This window comes from Arachis ipaensis, chromosome B01 (assembly GCF_000816755.2).
Source record: "Arachis ipaensis cultivar K30076 chromosome B01, Araip1.1, whole genome shotgun sequence".
Classification (NCBI taxonomy): Eukaryota; Viridiplantae; Streptophyta; class Magnoliopsida; order Fabales; family Fabaceae; genus Arachis; species Arachis ipaensis.
The window spans coordinates 16,117,321-16,134,093 of record NC_029785.2 but is presented as its reverse complement, the minus strand read 5'-3'; the positions used below and the strand labels follow the sequence as shown (position 1 = coordinate 16,134,093).

At 32.7% G+C, this 16,773-nt stretch overlaps 2 protein-coding genes across 3 annotated transcripts in view; one reads left to right on the top strand and one right to left on the bottom strand.

Moving 5' to 3' along the window:
- Positions 1-4,042, top strand: part of LOC107626335 (L-ascorbate oxidase homolog) — a 5,084-nt gene extending 1,042 nt beyond the window's left edge. For both annotated transcript variants that reach the window (XM_016329210.2, XM_016329202.2), the window contains exons 4-9: positions 230-500; positions 957-1,053; positions 1,181-1,526; positions 2,258-2,629; positions 2,930-3,008; positions 3,579-4,042. In XM_016329210.2, the coding sequence (XP_016184696.1) occupies positions 230-500; positions 957-1,053; positions 1,181-1,526; positions 2,258-2,629; positions 2,930-3,008; positions 3,579-3,785 (1,372 nt within the window). In that variant the 3' untranslated portion in view covers positions 3,786-4,042. The remainder of the gene's footprint in view (positions 1-229; positions 501-956; positions 1,054-1,180; positions 1,527-2,257; positions 2,630-2,929; positions 3,009-3,578) is intronic.
- LOC107647239 lies at positions 8,411-9,333 on the bottom strand. Its single transcript, XM_016351343.1, has 3 exons — positions 9,294-9,333; positions 8,918-9,249; positions 8,411-8,482 (listed from the first exon to the last, which is right to left on the bottom strand). Exons 1-3 carry the CDS (start codon positions 9,331-9,333, stop codon positions 8,411-8,413), a joined length of 444 nt encoding a protein of 147 aa, XP_016206829.1.

The following is a 16,773-nucleotide window of genomic DNA, read 5'->3' as shown; positions in this document are numbered from 1 at the left end:
TATTTTAGAGCACCTTTTTACGATAAAAAAAAAAGTCAGATATCGCATTCTTACATAGCTAATTTTCTAGATATGCATTGATTTAGTGAAAGTATAAGTGACGATCTTGGGGAATATTTAGCTACAAGATTTTGCATTCCTTCGAGTAAAAATTTATAACAACGCCGCAAAAGCAAAACAAATGAATTTTCCATCAGTTTTGTAATACTTTGTTTTCTTGATGAAACAGGAATGGTATTAAACAAAGGAAAAACTCATGGCAAGATGGGGTATTGGGAACCAACTGTCCTATCCCTCCAAACTCAAACTACACTTACAAGTTTCAGGCAAAGGATCAAATTGGAACATACACATATTTTCCATCAACTCACCTGCATAAAGCAGCTGGAGGATTTGGTGGACTCAATGTGTACCATAGATCAGTCATCCCACTCCCTTATCCATACCCTCATGGAGATTTTACTTTGCTCATTGCTGATTGGTACAAAACTGGCCACAAGGTATAACTATATATACGTAACACTTCTCTAATCTAGATCATCACATTTTTCTCTTCTTTCTTCATTCATCAACTTATTAATAGTGTGTATAATTTTAGACTAATTAAACATTTGCAATTTCTTAAAACAATTATTCTTTTGAAGAAAAATAAACTTTCTAGAGTATCTGTGTTGGATGATTGGATCCTGCCTTTATTCCTCGTTACAATAAAAGTTAGAGTTTAATTTTGATGCATTTAACACAGTCGTCCAATCACAAACAATCGTTTATAATTACATTCATTCTTTTGGATGACTATTCACTCGGTCAATGTAAAAAGTAGTTACTTTTGTTATTTCATACGCATCAATGCATTCTTCTTCCTTGCAAATTTGCCACCAAGAGCTTGAAATTGAATTCAAATTGTTTGTCATCATGCAAACCATATTTATAGTTTTTTGTTCTGATCTTTACAGGCATTACAACAATCCTTAGATTCTGGAAAATCTCTTTCCTTCCCTGATGGTCTCCTTATCAATGGCCAGGCACATACTACTCTCAATGGTGACCAGGGTATGTTCTTTGCTTTAACAATATATTGTCCTATTTTCAGGTACCCAAATGTTGAAACTTCTCTATGATGCTAATTTTTCAAGACATGTTTGCACTAACCAACATTATTGTTTATGTTCAATTTCAGGAAAGACCTACATGTTCAGGATCTCAAATATGGGGTTATCAACCTCAATTAACTTCAGAATTCAGGGTCATTCATTGAAGCTAGTAGAAATTGAAGGGTCACACACTATTCAAAACATGTATGACTCCCTTGATGTCCATGCTGGCCAATCATTTTCAGTATTGGTGACCTTGAATCAATCTCCAAAAGACTACTACATTGTTGCCTCAACAAGATTTTCCAGGAAAGTTCTCACTGCTACTGCCGTTCTTCACTATTCAAACTCTCATTCACCTGCTTCTGGACCTCTTCCTAGCCCCCCTGCTTACCAGTATCATTGGTCTGTTAGGCAAGCAAGATCCTTTAGGTAACTAAATATCAAATCATTTCTCTTCAAAGTTTATGCGATTAGGAAAAAATTAAAAGAATAGTTATATATCTAATACGTTTTTTTCGTGTCGAGCAGGAGTGTTAAGAAAAAAAGGTCTATTTTGCCTTATTCAAAAGAATGAATCAACAAAAATCAAACTCTAGACCTAATAACGTATCAAGACATCATTATGCAAAAAATTTAAGATGTTGAATTACATTGATTATATATCTTCTACAAATTAAATTTAAGTAAGTAACCTTCACTCTACTCCCATCTATCTATATTCTTGATATGTTACATCCATGATTCTGAGAATTGAATCAAACTGGTTAGTAAGTCTAGGTTAATCTAGAAGACTAGAACCAACTACGAAGGTTTAAGTTAAAAAATGGTTACTAGCAAATCAGAGAAAAACTAGTCAGAAAATTAATAAAATGATCGAATTGGTTTGATTTTTAGTGATTAACCATTTATTTAAAAAGATTAAAATGTTGAGTTATATAAATATTAAGAACTATATTAGATATGCCAATGAGTTATATCTCAAATGTCATACTCTCTCCATACTCAATTAAGAGGTTCGAATCTCCCTATCTTTGATAAAATATATATATATATACTAAAATCAGTTACCAATATAAATACAAATTAAGTTAACATTTTTGAAACATTAATTATCTAGATTGTTGATCAGTTACAATATTGATGGATTGTTGTTGTTGCAGATGGAATCTGACAGCAAATGCAGCGAGGCCAAACCCACAAGGATCATACCATTATGGGAAAATAACTCCAACAAAGACAATTGTGTTGGCAAATTCAGCAGCTATGATCAACGGGAAAAAACGTTATGCTGTGAACAAGGTTTCCTATGTGAACCCTGATACTCCTCTGAAGCTTGCCGATTACTTCAACATCCCCGGAATTTTCAGTGTGGATTCAATCCAAAGCCTTCCTTCTAATGGACCCGCTTCGGCGCAGATAGCTACTTCTGTCATTCCAAATTCTCTTCACGACTTCATTGAGGTCGTTTTCCAGAACAATGAGAACACCATGCAATCTTGGCACCTTGATGGCTATGATTTTTGGGTCGTAGGGTATGTAATTCTTTTCTTTCTTCAATTTTTCTTTACATGTTTTAGAAGCAATTAATTATGTAGGTTTAGAAGTATAAGACTTGGGATTTATAGGTGGAAACTTACATACAGTAGTTGTCTAAGATACTAGTTGAGATTATCTAAATGATTCTGTTAGCAACTTCATATAAAAGACAAATATACGTGAGTCTTGTTCAGAATTATAACATTGATACTAATCAAAATTAATTTTAAAAATCACATCGTTTCTAAACGGTGAAGCAGCCACATATTTAATGATGCTCGTTGCAACCGTTACAGTTATGGTTTTGGAGAGTGGACACCAGCCAAGAGAAGATCCTACAATCTTGTGGATGCCGTGACAAGACATACTGCACAGGTAACTATAATTAGAATGAGATGAAATACTCAATTGGTTGCTTGGCGAAGATTTCACGACAAATTAGACTATTAAAATTAAGATAATGTAAAACGTTTTATATATTCTTTTAATCACATAAATTTTTTTTGGATAATCATTCACGTGATCTAATATGAAAAGTAATTATAAAATTTTTTTATATTGATAGTACATCAAAATTAAATTGTTAGGTTTTTTATGTAACATTTTCAAAAAAGAATATAGTAATACATATTTGAATAGAATATATGTCTATCATTTTTTAGTTGAAAGAATTACTTATAGAGAAATTACTTTTAAAAAGATAGATCTGTATTTAGTTTAAGTGTGCTAAAAGTAAATTTAATAAAAATAAAATTTACTTGTACAAAAGGTAATTTCCGAACCTCAAAAAATAATTTTGAACATACAAAACAAAACCGAACAAAATTAGAGCCTCTGTAGTTGGTGTACATTTTCGTTCTCAATCCCCTAAAATGAGTATTGTGTGAAACAAGTGTCAAATAAAAATGTAATGTGCTTACCTTTGTGTTGTCTAAATTAATGTAGGTATATCCAAATGGTTGGACTACAATATTGGTGTCGTTGGACAATGAAGGTATGTGGAACTTGAGGTCTGCAATATGGGAGAGGCAGTATCTTGGGCAGCAATTGTATCTCAGAGTTTGGACTGCTCAAAAAAGCCTTTCTACTGAATATAATATTCCTCCTAATGTCTTGCTTTGTGGGAAAGTCAACGGACATCATCACCCTTAGTAATTGACATCAACATATGCAATATTTTGGTGTCATTTTCTAGTCATGAGGGGTTGACTAAAATTGAAGATTGAAAGAAGAGAGAATTTGATTTATCATTTAATTTTCATGGTGAAATATGTAAAGTTAAAGAGACAAAGACACTTGATGAGAATTCGGTGATTGCTCTCTTATATATTTGGAGAAGTTATATTTTATTTTTAGGGTTAAGTACGATTTTGGTCTCTAACATAAAGGTCGAAAATTTATTTTGTCTCTGACCTATTTTTTGCTATAAAATGGTCTCGAAGTTTTTAGTTTGTTTTAAAATCGTTTTTCAGACAAAAATACCATTCCCCCTTCATTCCCAAAATCAACCAAATGCATAAATAGAAGCAGACAGAAGCAGAATGCAGAAACAGAAACAGACAAAAGCAGAATGCAGAAGCAATGAAACAACAACAACAACTAGAAGAACAACACCACCAACAACAATGGATAACGAAATCAGAACAACAACAAAAAAACAAAACCAGAAGCAGAAACAAAAACAGAAATAGAAGTAGAAGCAAAAGCAGAAACGGCAAGGAGCATCGACAACCAAGCAAGGAGGAGGAGCAGAAACGGCGAGCGGCGTGCGAGTGGCTGCGGCAACGCTGAATGCGGTCTCCCTCTCCCTTTCGAGCTACCTTCCCTTCCCCCTTCTTCCCTCCCTCCCCCCTCCCCCAATTTCTTTTTCTCCCTCTTCTCCTTCTTTCTTTTTTTATTTATTTTATTTTATAATTTTTTTAGAAAAGGATAATTTGATAATAAAAATAAAAAATTTAGTAAAAATGACGATTTTAAAATAAACTGAAACTTTTGGGACCATTTTGTAGCGAAAAAAAAGGTCGAAGACAAAATAAATTTCCAGCCTCTAAATTAGGGACCAAAATCGTACTTAACCATTATTTTTACTAAAAATATTTACGTGTAGTCATAGTTTACTATTTAAGTTGACACTCTTCTTTATGCCCAAATTTCATAATTATTTTATTTTTTAGTTTTGAAACCCATTTTTGAAAAAACTATTTTGCTTCCTTGAATGACCCTCTTCCAATGCAAAGACATAATGTTTAAATCTAACCTCTTGCAAAACTCAACTAAATCCAACCAAACTTTATGGTTGTCCCTAGTTTTATCAATATTTATTATTGTGTAAATAATATTACTAAATATATTCTTCTCAATATATATCACACCGAGACAAACAGATATTATTAGACTAGGTAATCTTTTAAATAAGTCAAGTTTAAAAAGTAAAAACAAATTTTGTCAATTATGTTAAATCTCATACTTTAGCATTGTAACTAATACTCTGATGTGAGTCAACTATTTTTTTTATATCTACTAATCGTAGATTATGTTAGAATTTTTATTCTAATAGTAGTCCAATTTATTAATATAGAAATTAGTTTGGGTAATATTGTAATTATTAATTAATTATATTGACAGTTGGTCTGTTTTTTTATGGAAAGAATATGATTATTTATAAACTTTATAAAGTTTAGATCCCCAATTCTGATTACACAAGTGATTGTTTTGCACTCTTTTAAGATACTGCTCCATCAGCAAGCATAAAAATGTATCCTGACGTTGACTTCCTAGAATCAACACATCCCGCCAAGTCTGAATCTGAGTATCCAACAATCGGTTCGTCTATATGTAAGCATGAAATCTTTGGTCCCTTGAAGATACCTTAAGACTTTTTTTGTTGCTCTCCAATGGATAATTTCTGGATTAGTTTGATATCTTCCTAACATGCTACCAGCAAAAGCAATGTCAGGTCTTGTATAGATCTGAGCATACATTAGGCTTCGAACGGATGAAGCATAAGGAATATTTTGCATCTGTTCCTTTTCAAGTTCATTTTTAGGATATTGATCTAAGAAGAATTTGTCACCTTTCACAATAGGTGCAACACTTGGTGAACAATTTTGCATTTTAAACCACTCAAGAACTTTATTAATATAGGCTTTTTGAGATAAACCTAAAATTCCTTTATGTTTATCTCTATGAATCTTTATGCCAATGATATCAGGGGTGTCCGCGGATCGGATCGGATCAGATATGAGAAAAAATTAAAATAATTTAACATATATGATAATTATTAGTTAAAATAAAACATAAAAAGAATATTTTACTTATTTATTTCTTTATTTTTGCGGATACGCGGATATGCGGATCGGATATGCAGATACCAACACAAAATCCGCAATCCGATTCGATTAGTGTGTGGATCCGATCTGATCCGATCCGAAAGCCTTGCGGATCGGATCCATATCCGTAATTTTCGGATTGGATTCGGATAAACACCACGGATATGCGGATCGGATCCGATCCATGGACACCCCTAAATGACATAAGATACATCACCCACATCTTTCATATCAAAATGTCTAGAGAGAAATTGTTTCACTTCATGTAACAACCCTAAATCATTTGTTGCAAGCAAAATATCATTTACATATAAGATGAAAAATATGATCTTGCTCCCACTAACCTTGTGACATATACATTGATCAGAAATAGTCTCAATGAATCCAAATAAAGAAATCACATTGTGAAACTTCAAATACCACTGTCGAAAAGCCTGCTTAAGACCATACATTGCTCTCTTAAGCTTGCAAACTAACTCTTTACCAGCACTTAAGATAAACCCTTCGAGTTGTCTCATATAGACCTCTTCTTCCAAATCTCCATTAAGAAATGTTGTTTTCACATCCATTTGATGCAATTATATGTCAAAATGTGCTACCAATGCCATAATAATCCGAAAAGAGTCTTTCTTTAAAACAGGAGAAATATTTTTCTGTAGTCAACTCCTTCCCTTTGTGTAAATCCTTTGGCAACAAGTCAAGCCTTGCAGCGCTCAATATTGCCTGATGAATTCTTCTTAGTCTTAAAGACCCATTTACAGCTAATGGCCTTTTTTCCATCAGGCAATTCTACAAGATCCCAAACTTGATTATTTGTCATAAAATTCATTTCATCTTTCATAGCATCTAGCCATAAATTGGAATTACGACTTTCCATTACTTGTGAAAACATCGTTGGGTCATTTTTATCACAAACATCATAGTCAGACTCAGTAAGATACATTACATAGTCACTAGAAATTGCAGGCTTTATTATTCTTGTTGATCTTTTTAATGTTACATCATCAATCTCTTGTAAAAGTAGTGTCATAACAGGTTCTCCTTCTTCTTGAAGTTGCTCTTGAGCAATATGTTCTTGAACAATATTTTAATTATGAAGAGTTTGATCCTCCACCATATAATCTACTTGAATATTTTCTTCATGATGTAGAACATCAGCAATAGGTTATTCTACATTGACCCTATCTGTATGGGCATTATATTGAACAATCACTCTTGTACATGGAGAGGTTTGACAAACATTATCATTCTCAATAATTTTAATAGGATGATTTCTCCTCCTTTTTACATCATGCTCTAAAAACTTTGCATTTCTAGAGTCAACTATTTTACTTGAATGGGAGGGACAATAAAATCTGTAACCCTTAGACTTTTCTGCAAAGTCGATAAAATAAGCACTTATCATCCTTGGGTCCAACTTCCTTTCTTGTGGACTATAAATCCGAACATTAACAGGACAACCCTAAATGCGTATATGATTCAAACTAGGTTTCCAACCTTTTCATAGCTCAAATGGCATTTTAGAAACTGCCTTTGTTGGAATTCTATTTAATATATACGTGGTTGTCTTAAGGGCTTCACTCCACAAGGATAAAGGAAGATTGGAGTTGCTAAGCATACTCCTCACCATATCCAGCAAAGTCCTATTTCTTCTTTCAGCTACACCATTTTGATCTGGTGTGCCAGGCATGGTGTATTGTGTCACAATACCATGCTCTTGAAGATACTTTGCAAATGGACCAAGTGTTTGTCCACTTTCAGTATATCTCCCGTAGAATTCTCCACCTCTATCCGATCTCACGATCTTAATTTGATTTTCGCATTATTTCTCTACTTCAACTTTATAAACTTTAAAAGCGTCCAATGCCTCATATTTATTATGAAGCATATAGAGATACATATATCATGAATAATCATCAATAAAGGAGATGAAGTATTTCTGACCACTTAAAGATATATCAGGACAACATATGTCAGTGTAAATTATTTCTAATATGTCAGAGCTCCTCTTAGCATCCTTTTGAGACTTTTTGGTTTGCTTCCCCTTAATTCAATCCACACAAGTATCAAAATCAGTAATGTTTAGAGGTTCAAGAATCCCATCACTTACTAATTTCTTCATTCTCTCAATGGAGATGTGTCCCAACCTTCGATGGCACAACATAGAGGATTTTTCATTCATACCATTACCATGCATAACCATAAAATTAGATGGAATATTATTAGCTAAAAGGACTTTAAATAAATCACCAATTAAAGTACCACGTCCAATAATATTAGAATTTTTAATAATATCAACAGAATCATCATAAAAATTTATACATAATCCTTGTTTTACAAGCTTAGATAAAGAAATTAAATTTTTAGAAAAATCTGGAATATAAAAAGTTTTTTCTAAATCTAAAATACAACCAATACTTAATACAAGCCAAAATGTTCCAACAGCTTCTACACGTGAATTCGATTGCCCATATAGATGCTCAGTTCACTTCCTATCAGTTTCCTTTTCCTTATGAAACCCTGCATGGTATTTGAAATATGAATTTCAGCATCAAAATCAATTCACTAAGTGTCACGACATATTTCAACAAAATTATATTCAAAACAGACCGAAGGAATAAAATCACAAAGGTTAGTACCTTTCTTTTCAAGCCAAAATTTAAATTTTGGGCACTCCTTCTTCATGTGTCCTTTCTTTTTACAAAAAAAATACCGTGCACCTTCTTTCTTCATAGGATGAGATGCAATACCCTTTCCTTTCTTCTGATGAGCTTACTTTTTACTACTCTCATATGTCACTAATAGTACACTTTCACCAAATTCTTGAATTAGCCTTCCTTCCTCTTGCACACACATCACCAGTAATTCGTTAATGGACCATTTTTTCGCATGTGTGTTATAAAAAATCTTAAATAGTCCATACTGGGTAGGAAGAGAATTCAGAATAAGATGTACCAGAAATGAGTCAGAGATCTCAACCTCTAAGGCTTTCAGTTGTGCTGCAATGTCTCTCAACCTTATGGATAACAATTGTGCCATTAGGGTGCTTGCAAGTGCCTTACTAGAAGACTCAAACTGTTCATCAATAGCTTTCATATAATCCTTGACATTCCCGCAATCAGGAATCGAACCTCGGATACTAGCTGAGATACGAGACTTAATGAACATCATACTTAAACGGTTGGATTTCTCCCACCGTTCATATAATGATACCTCGGCTCGAGAACTAGCATCAGTAGGTGTCGGAGGCTCTTCCCTACGAAGAGCATAGTCAAGGTCTGCACACCCTAAGTGAAAGAGAACCTTATTTTTTCATTCTTTATAGTTGTACCACTTAACAAATGAACTTCAGATACAGTTTCAGATATCATTACTGCTGCAAATAATAAATCACGCTAACATTACTCAACTTTAAATAGGCACATCAAAATCTATAACGTATGATAATACATGCCAATGCAACTCATATCAAAATAAATATGAATCATAGTGTCATTAAAATCTACCTGTGGACAAAGATTTTAACACACATAATATTCACTATATTAACTAAAGTATTGGAACTAGAAAATAAAATACTACTTCTTAATATTTGTAGGTTAATTAAGAAGTAAAAATATTTTCTATTTCAACCTAATTATATGTGAATAACATAATAAATTTCTGTGGGTAAGTTCATTATATAATTCACAACAATTACAAATATATCATATTAATATTTCCGTGATTTCTTTAAATATAATTATTATTAAGGATGTTGTGGCTACTTCTCAATAAATCATATATTAATCACAATATGATATACAGCGAAAGAATTTATATTGCATGCAAATATAATTATTAAATAAATAAATTTAGTGACATAAACAATGCTAAAAGTGAAGATGATCTAGTGGACAAATATTTTGACAATATTTAGAAGATCCAAGTTCAAACCTCACTCCTACCAAAGTTTGAATTTTTTATAACAAATTTAAATTTTGAAGTCCAACAACTTCAACGTGAAAGTAGCAAGCATTCAATATTATATAACAAACAAAATTCATCCATTGAAACAAGTTCTTTTGGTCTTCTCTCTTCCAGCGTCTTCCCTTTCTCCTTTTTTTCCAAGAATAGGAAAACTTATGGAAATTACGAAAAATTATGTTATTATGAAGAACAACTACGACACAAATTTAGAAGATTTCTTCTGGGAGTATTATTTATTATTCCCTCTTCTGATGATGCGTCAACTTTAATTTCAATGATTTTCTCTTATTTATTCCAAAATTTATACTATGCATTTTTTTCTTTGAAAATAATTAATCAAAATAATGCACAGTAATTAAATTTGAGATGACAAGAGGCAGAAATAATTTTGCACTGATAGTCTGATACCACATGTTAGAAATTTTATAAAACCAGTAATTTACGTACCTCCAACCATTGCCAATAAATTCTTTGATTTAATTTGGAACTTCCAATTCTTGAATCACAAAGCCAATAAATTCTTTCTTCTTCATAGTCTTTTCTGTGACTTCTTATTTCTTTTATCTTCTTTTCTGATAGATTGAAGTGAACGAAAGCAAGAGAGAAGAGAGAGAAGAAAGAGAAAATTTTCGAACGAAGCATTAAATGGAATTAAACCAAATTGAATTTCCACTTCCATTACCCAAGACATAAAGTAATGTGTAAAGCTTTCAATGTGATTAAATCAAATTGAATTTTGACTTCTAGTTACCAAGGCGAAGCATGCTTAAAGTCCTTGGGCCATATGTTTCTTTCTTTAATTTTTGATGGTCTTTGAGGGACTTTGGCTTCTTTGGATTCCTTTTTTTTTCCTTTAACATTCAGCCACTTGATTTAATTATTTTTGAAAAAAGATTTAATACTTGAATTGGTTTGATTTTGAAATGATTTGATACTGAAAATGATTTGAGTGGTCGAGAGGTGATTGATTTGGTGGTTGGGACCCTTGAAAGGCGGCAAAAATTTAAGTTTTAGAAGAGATACAGCCGAAATTTCTATAAAAATTGGAGTTTTAATTTGAAGTGTTGTTTAAAAAAAAAAAGATTATTATGTGACTTGTATATTTGAGACTATTTGTTGACCCTCTGTCGCAAAATGTGATCGGACACTTTAATTTTTTAGGTTCCCCATGGACATACATATATATGGATTTTGAATATTATATTATTGAGTTTGGAGTTTGACTTCATGGAATATTATTGAGTTTGGAGTTTGACTCCATGGAATATTCTATTTAAGTTTGGAGTTTGACTCCATGGATATTATTTTTTAGCTTGGGGATGCACGCACAGAGGGACTGTCCAATGGTTAACTCTCAGCACATGTCGGGTTGACTATATAACCGACAGATGAAACTCATAAGCCATAGGACATGCATACATCATGTGCATTTGTATGTTTTGTTTGAATATGCATTGTTTTGGTTTGCTTAATTGCTTAACTCTGCTTATCTGCTACTTGTTCTACTTGCTGTAATTGTACTTCTATCTGTGTTTTTCTTACTTAAATTGTATGTGTATATTTTCTGAGAGACCCCTCTTGGCGGGGGTGTAAGGGGGTGTTCCACCGGTGATTCAGAGGATTGGAGGAGACAGAAAGTGAAGAGTTAAGTTAAAGTTAGATTTAGAACTTGAATACCTTAGATAACTTACTTAATTTCTGATTTAGTTGGATCTTTGAGCTGAAATCTGAGTGTCGGAATTCTAGGAATGCCTTTGGCTTTTTCAGGACCTTTTATATTAAATATGCGGGCACATTTACCATGCTGAGAACCCCCGATTCTCATTCCATACATATTTATGTTATTTTTTAGATACAGGTCAAGAGACACCTCGTTGAGCGTCTGGCGACCCTCCTTACAAGCGAAGAATTGTATTTTGGGATGTTATATTTTGTTTTAGGTTGTATATATATGTATATAGAATTTTCACGTATATATTTTCTATTTTGTCCCTCCTAGAGGTTGACTTAGAGAAACATGTGTTTATTCTGTAGTTTGAGTTATATTTTGGGTTGTATATATATATGTAGTTACATACTCTGGCCAGCCTTAGCTTCGCAGGTCGAGTCTGGATCTTGATATATGTGTTTTGGAACTCTGATCTGTATATTATGTTTTTAACCTTCTTTTGATCTTGCCTATCTGTTTATGCTTATCCGTACGAGTGTGACACAATTTTTTTTTTCGTTTTTGTTTAGCTTCTTCTTTAAAGCTCCTAGATATGAATTCTCTCAACTATGTTTAGGTACATATTTTACATGTAGAGGTCATAATACCTCACCACCTCTGCTTTATGACTTAAGTGTAAGGCTCTGTGTGGTAGGGTATTACAACTACAAACATCAGCTTAAATTTTCACACATAGTGGGTTGTCCGCGTTATGGATCGGTATGATCTTGCCTATCTGTTTATGCTTATCCGTACGAGTGTAACACGATTTTCTTTTCTTTTTTTTTTCGTTTTTGTTTAGCTTCTTCTTTAAGGCTCCTAGATATGAATTCTCTCAACTATATTTAGGTACATATTTTACGTGTAGAGATCGTAATTCCTCGCCACCTCTGCTTTACGACTTAAGTGTAAGGCTCTCTGTGGTAGGATGTTACAACTACAAACATCAGCTTAAATTTTCACACAGAGTGGGTTGTCTGCGTTATTGATCGGTAGCAGAATCTATTACCCACTGTCTCTGAGACTGTCCTGAATCTACAACGGCATGGAGAATGGTGGGTCTCCCAACTCTACAATACATTGATGAACCATTGAAGAGATGGACAGAAATAAAGAACCAAATTAATAGAAGCAGCGATTCGAAGGAAAAGTTAAAATTGACAGCTAACCTAGCTTAGTTCTTGTGGAAATCACGAAACTCCCTCATTTTCGAAGGCCAGCGTAGCTCCCCGTCCATGGTAGTGGAAGTTTCCCATCGAGCTATCCGTGAAGGAACCTTTCCTCTTTTTTTCTTTTTCTTAGTTCATATAAATGTATTAAGTCTATTAGTTCTTTAGATTTTGGATGGATCTCTTTTAATTCTATTCCTGTCAGTCGTCCTCTTTTAGACCAAACTCTTTTATTTAATTAATAAATAAAAAAGGTCTACTTTGCACACAAAAATTAAAATTAAATAAATAAAGAAGAGTCAGATAAGAAAATTAAAAATAAAAAGAAAGTAGGGCTGGAGACAAGTGTTAGAAAAGGGGGTAATGGCCTCTCCAAATTAAAAATTTTAATGTATAAAAGTTATTAATTTTTATGAGATAAATACCAAATTGGTATCCGAAAGATTTTGGCGCTGACAAAATGGTACCTGACTTTTGTTATTAACAAAATAGTCCCTAAAAGATTTTAAAATTTGACAAGTGTGTCTTCGAGCTCGCCGGAGCAAATTTCCGATAAGCACAATGCTGATATGACCACCGTATTTTGATGACCTGGCAAATTACCCCCCTAACCCTAATCCCTCCCTCCCATCGCAGCGCCCATCTTTCCTCTCCCTCCTCATCGCAGCTCNNNNCTTTCCCTCCCTATCGCAGCCCCCTTTCCTCTCACTCTCTCTCATATCATTTCTGCAATAAAGAAGAATAAAAATCTGATACCTCAAAATCTCATCCCTTCAAAGCAATCACAAACTAAAAATTCCATCCCTTCAAAGCAATCACAAACTAAAACGAGAATCTGAGAAAAAGAAGAAGAAGGAATAATGGATCTAGTACCAGACGAGCTGCAATTCCTAAACATCACAAAAATTTTGAGAGAATCAATCTCAATTCCAAAGAGATCACCGAAGACGTTCTCCCTCATAACCCTAACCCTAATTTTTCCTCTCTCATTCGCAATCTTCGCACACTCACTCTTCATACACCCACTCGTCGCTCATCAGTTTCAGAACCCACATTAGGACTCTTCCCAAGCTAACCATGAATGGACTCTTCTCCTCACAATCCATTTCTGCTACCTTCTCTTTCTCTTCGTCTTTTCTCTCCTCTCCACCACTGTCGTCGTCACTGTCACTTCCCTCTACACCAACAAAGCTGTTTTCTTTTCCTCCACCGTCTTCGCAATTCCCAAAGTCTTCAAGCGTTTGTTCATCACTTATCTCTAGGTCACTCTTTTGATGTTCATCTATAACTTTGTCTTTGTGATTTTCTTGATTTTGCTTATTATAGCAATTGATATCCTTCTATTCCTCTACTATTTTTTGCTGTTATTGTGGGTGTGTTGGTCATTGTGAATTTGGTGGGATTGTGAATTTGTTTATCTACTATGTTGGCGCAGAATGTATATGCCCCTCAAGGGGAGATGGAGGGGGAGTCTGCGTTGGGGAGGGAGGGATTAGGGTTTGGAGATGGTTTGCCAAGTCACCAAAATATGGTGGCCATGTCAGCATTGTACTTGCTGGAGATTTGTTCCGGCGAGCTTAGGGATACGCTTGTCAAATTTTAAAATTTTTTAGGGATTATTTTGTCAATAACAAAAGTCAGGTACCATTTTATCAGCACCAAAATCTTTCGAATACCGATTTAATATTTACCTCTAATTTTTATATTAGTCTCTCTTTAATTTTAATTTTTTTTCTAGAATTATATTTTTATATTGGCCCACCTCCTAAACATTACTCTAGCTCCGTTCCTAGAAGAAAGCGTGGAGAAATTTTTGCAGCATTATTTCATTTCAGCGTTATCTCATACTTTTTTTTTCTAGGGATTGAGTCATATCTCATATGTGTGTGTGTTATTCGTTAATTTTTTTTGTCTTCTTCTCTCTGTTTCTTAAAATGTGCACAAGGACAAGTGTTTTTTGTTTGTACATGAGTCATTTTCTTTTTAGGCAACTTCCAACTATACTTTGAAGAAAAAACTACTCTTGCAAAAGGTTTAAATTAACTTGTTAGATATGCTTATTTTAAATGGTTAGTCAAAATACATATTTCACTTGACGTATTTTTGGGATGGACACTTCGTATTTTTTGTGCTTTTTCACTTATGAAATATGAACGTTACTTCTGAAGTAAGCTATCATATGGAGTTGCATTTATAAAGTGAAATGTTTACCCAAATTTAATTTCTGAGATTGTTTAATTCTTTCTTTAGTTTAGATTTATCTAATTTATTTATATTATTTAAAGATCAGAAAAATGTTTCCTACTGCATTGCACACTTAAATAAATATTAAATAATAATTAATAAAATTATTAAATTATATTTAAATTTATTAATTATTAAATTTTAATTCGAGAAATCGTAGAAGCTACATAAACCACATTATTATGGAATAAAATATACAATTTTACACAGTCTTTATCATATACAATATTTCAAAATAAAATCCTTAAGTATATGCACTTTTATGTTGACAAACTTTCTCAAAATACATAAAATATGTGTTGGATATTTATTAGATGTTTTTGTGTTTTATATAGAGTATTTCGAATTCTTTATGGTTTATATATTATGAACGGACAACATTATTTAAAACAAAAAAGAATTTCATAGAAAGAAGGGAAGGTGATGAAACCAACACAGATCCACACTATTCGATCCCGTTGTCTTCAATGATACTTCCGCAGCCACGTTAGACCTCTTGGAATTTTTTTTCCTTAGTTGCTATACCGAAAACCTCGCTATTAACAATCCATCGAAAAAATATTAGTAAAAGTTGAAGTACTAAAATGTTGCGCTACAACTTATTCTTCTCATATTTAATCCGTGAATCAGTGCCAGCCTTGGATCTGCAAATAAACACACATTATGATACTTGGCTTGTCCACTTTGATCACGTAATAAATTTAAATTTTTTTTAGAGTTAATAGTCAAATTCATTCTCGAAAAGATCATCCATTCTTCAAATTAGTTCTCAAAAGATTTTTTTAGTCATATTAGTGATAAAACGTAAGTTAAATTGGTCCTTCTGTTAATTAGACAATAACGGCATGATGATGTGTCATGTTAAGTGCCATGTGACATGATGACGTAGTAGGTTAATGCCACATGTCACTTGACGTGTAAAAAAGTTATTTATAATTAAGATAGTCCTTGAAAATTTAGACGTAAGTCATTTTCATCTTTAAAATTTTAAAAATTAATCAAATTAGTTCTTAAAATTAATCAAATTAGTCCTTATATATTTTTTTCCTAATATTAAATTTAAAATATTTTTTAATATTACTAATTTTAATATTATTTTTAGACCTTAATAAACAAAATTCTCTTTACATAAAATAATTAAATTGTTATAAAGTTATTTTGTCATTTGTATTTTAAAATTTTACCTTTTCAAATTGTAATTTTTTATAGTGACATTTTTTTATTTAAACGAATTTATCAAATTATTGTTGATTATATATTTAAAAATTTAATATTTTTTTATTGTTGATTATATTAATGATTAATTAATTAAAATAATATCTCTCTCTTCCCCGCGTCCTAGTTGGTTGTTTCTAAAATTTCAATTCAACGAACTAACGAAAATACAATAATATGCTGTACATGTAGATTTGGATATAATATAAGGTCGTAGAATTTACTCCAATTCTAGACCTAAACTAATTAATCATGAACGAGGAATGGATCCGCCATCGGCTGCGTCGCACCCGCTATGTTCAGATCTCTCCACTCTTCCATTTTCCAATTTCCTCACACCACCGACTTAACACTGCCTTTTCCATGCTTCACATTCTAATCCAATAACAATAATCAATCATTTCAATTATAACTTTGTCCAAGATCAAAAGCAATCCCCCAATTAAATGTAAACCCCTCATAATAGCAATATACTAACAATTTTCCCCCAACTAACGCCGCATGGC

Bases quoted from the DNA above. Each gene is read 5' to 3' on its own strand.
- LOC107647239 (XM_016351343.1), bottom strand. From the start codon at position 9,333: ATGATATCTGAAACTGTATCTGAAGTTCATTTGTTAAGTG. The intron at 9,250-9,293 runs GTACAACTATAA...TCTTTCACTTAG, and splicing joins TGAAGTTCATTTGTTAAGTG to GGTGTGCAGACCTTGACTAT. The intron at 8,483-8,917 runs GTACATCTTATT...AATACCATGCAG, and splicing joins AGATCTCTGACTCATTTCTG to GGTTTCATAAGGAAAAGGAA.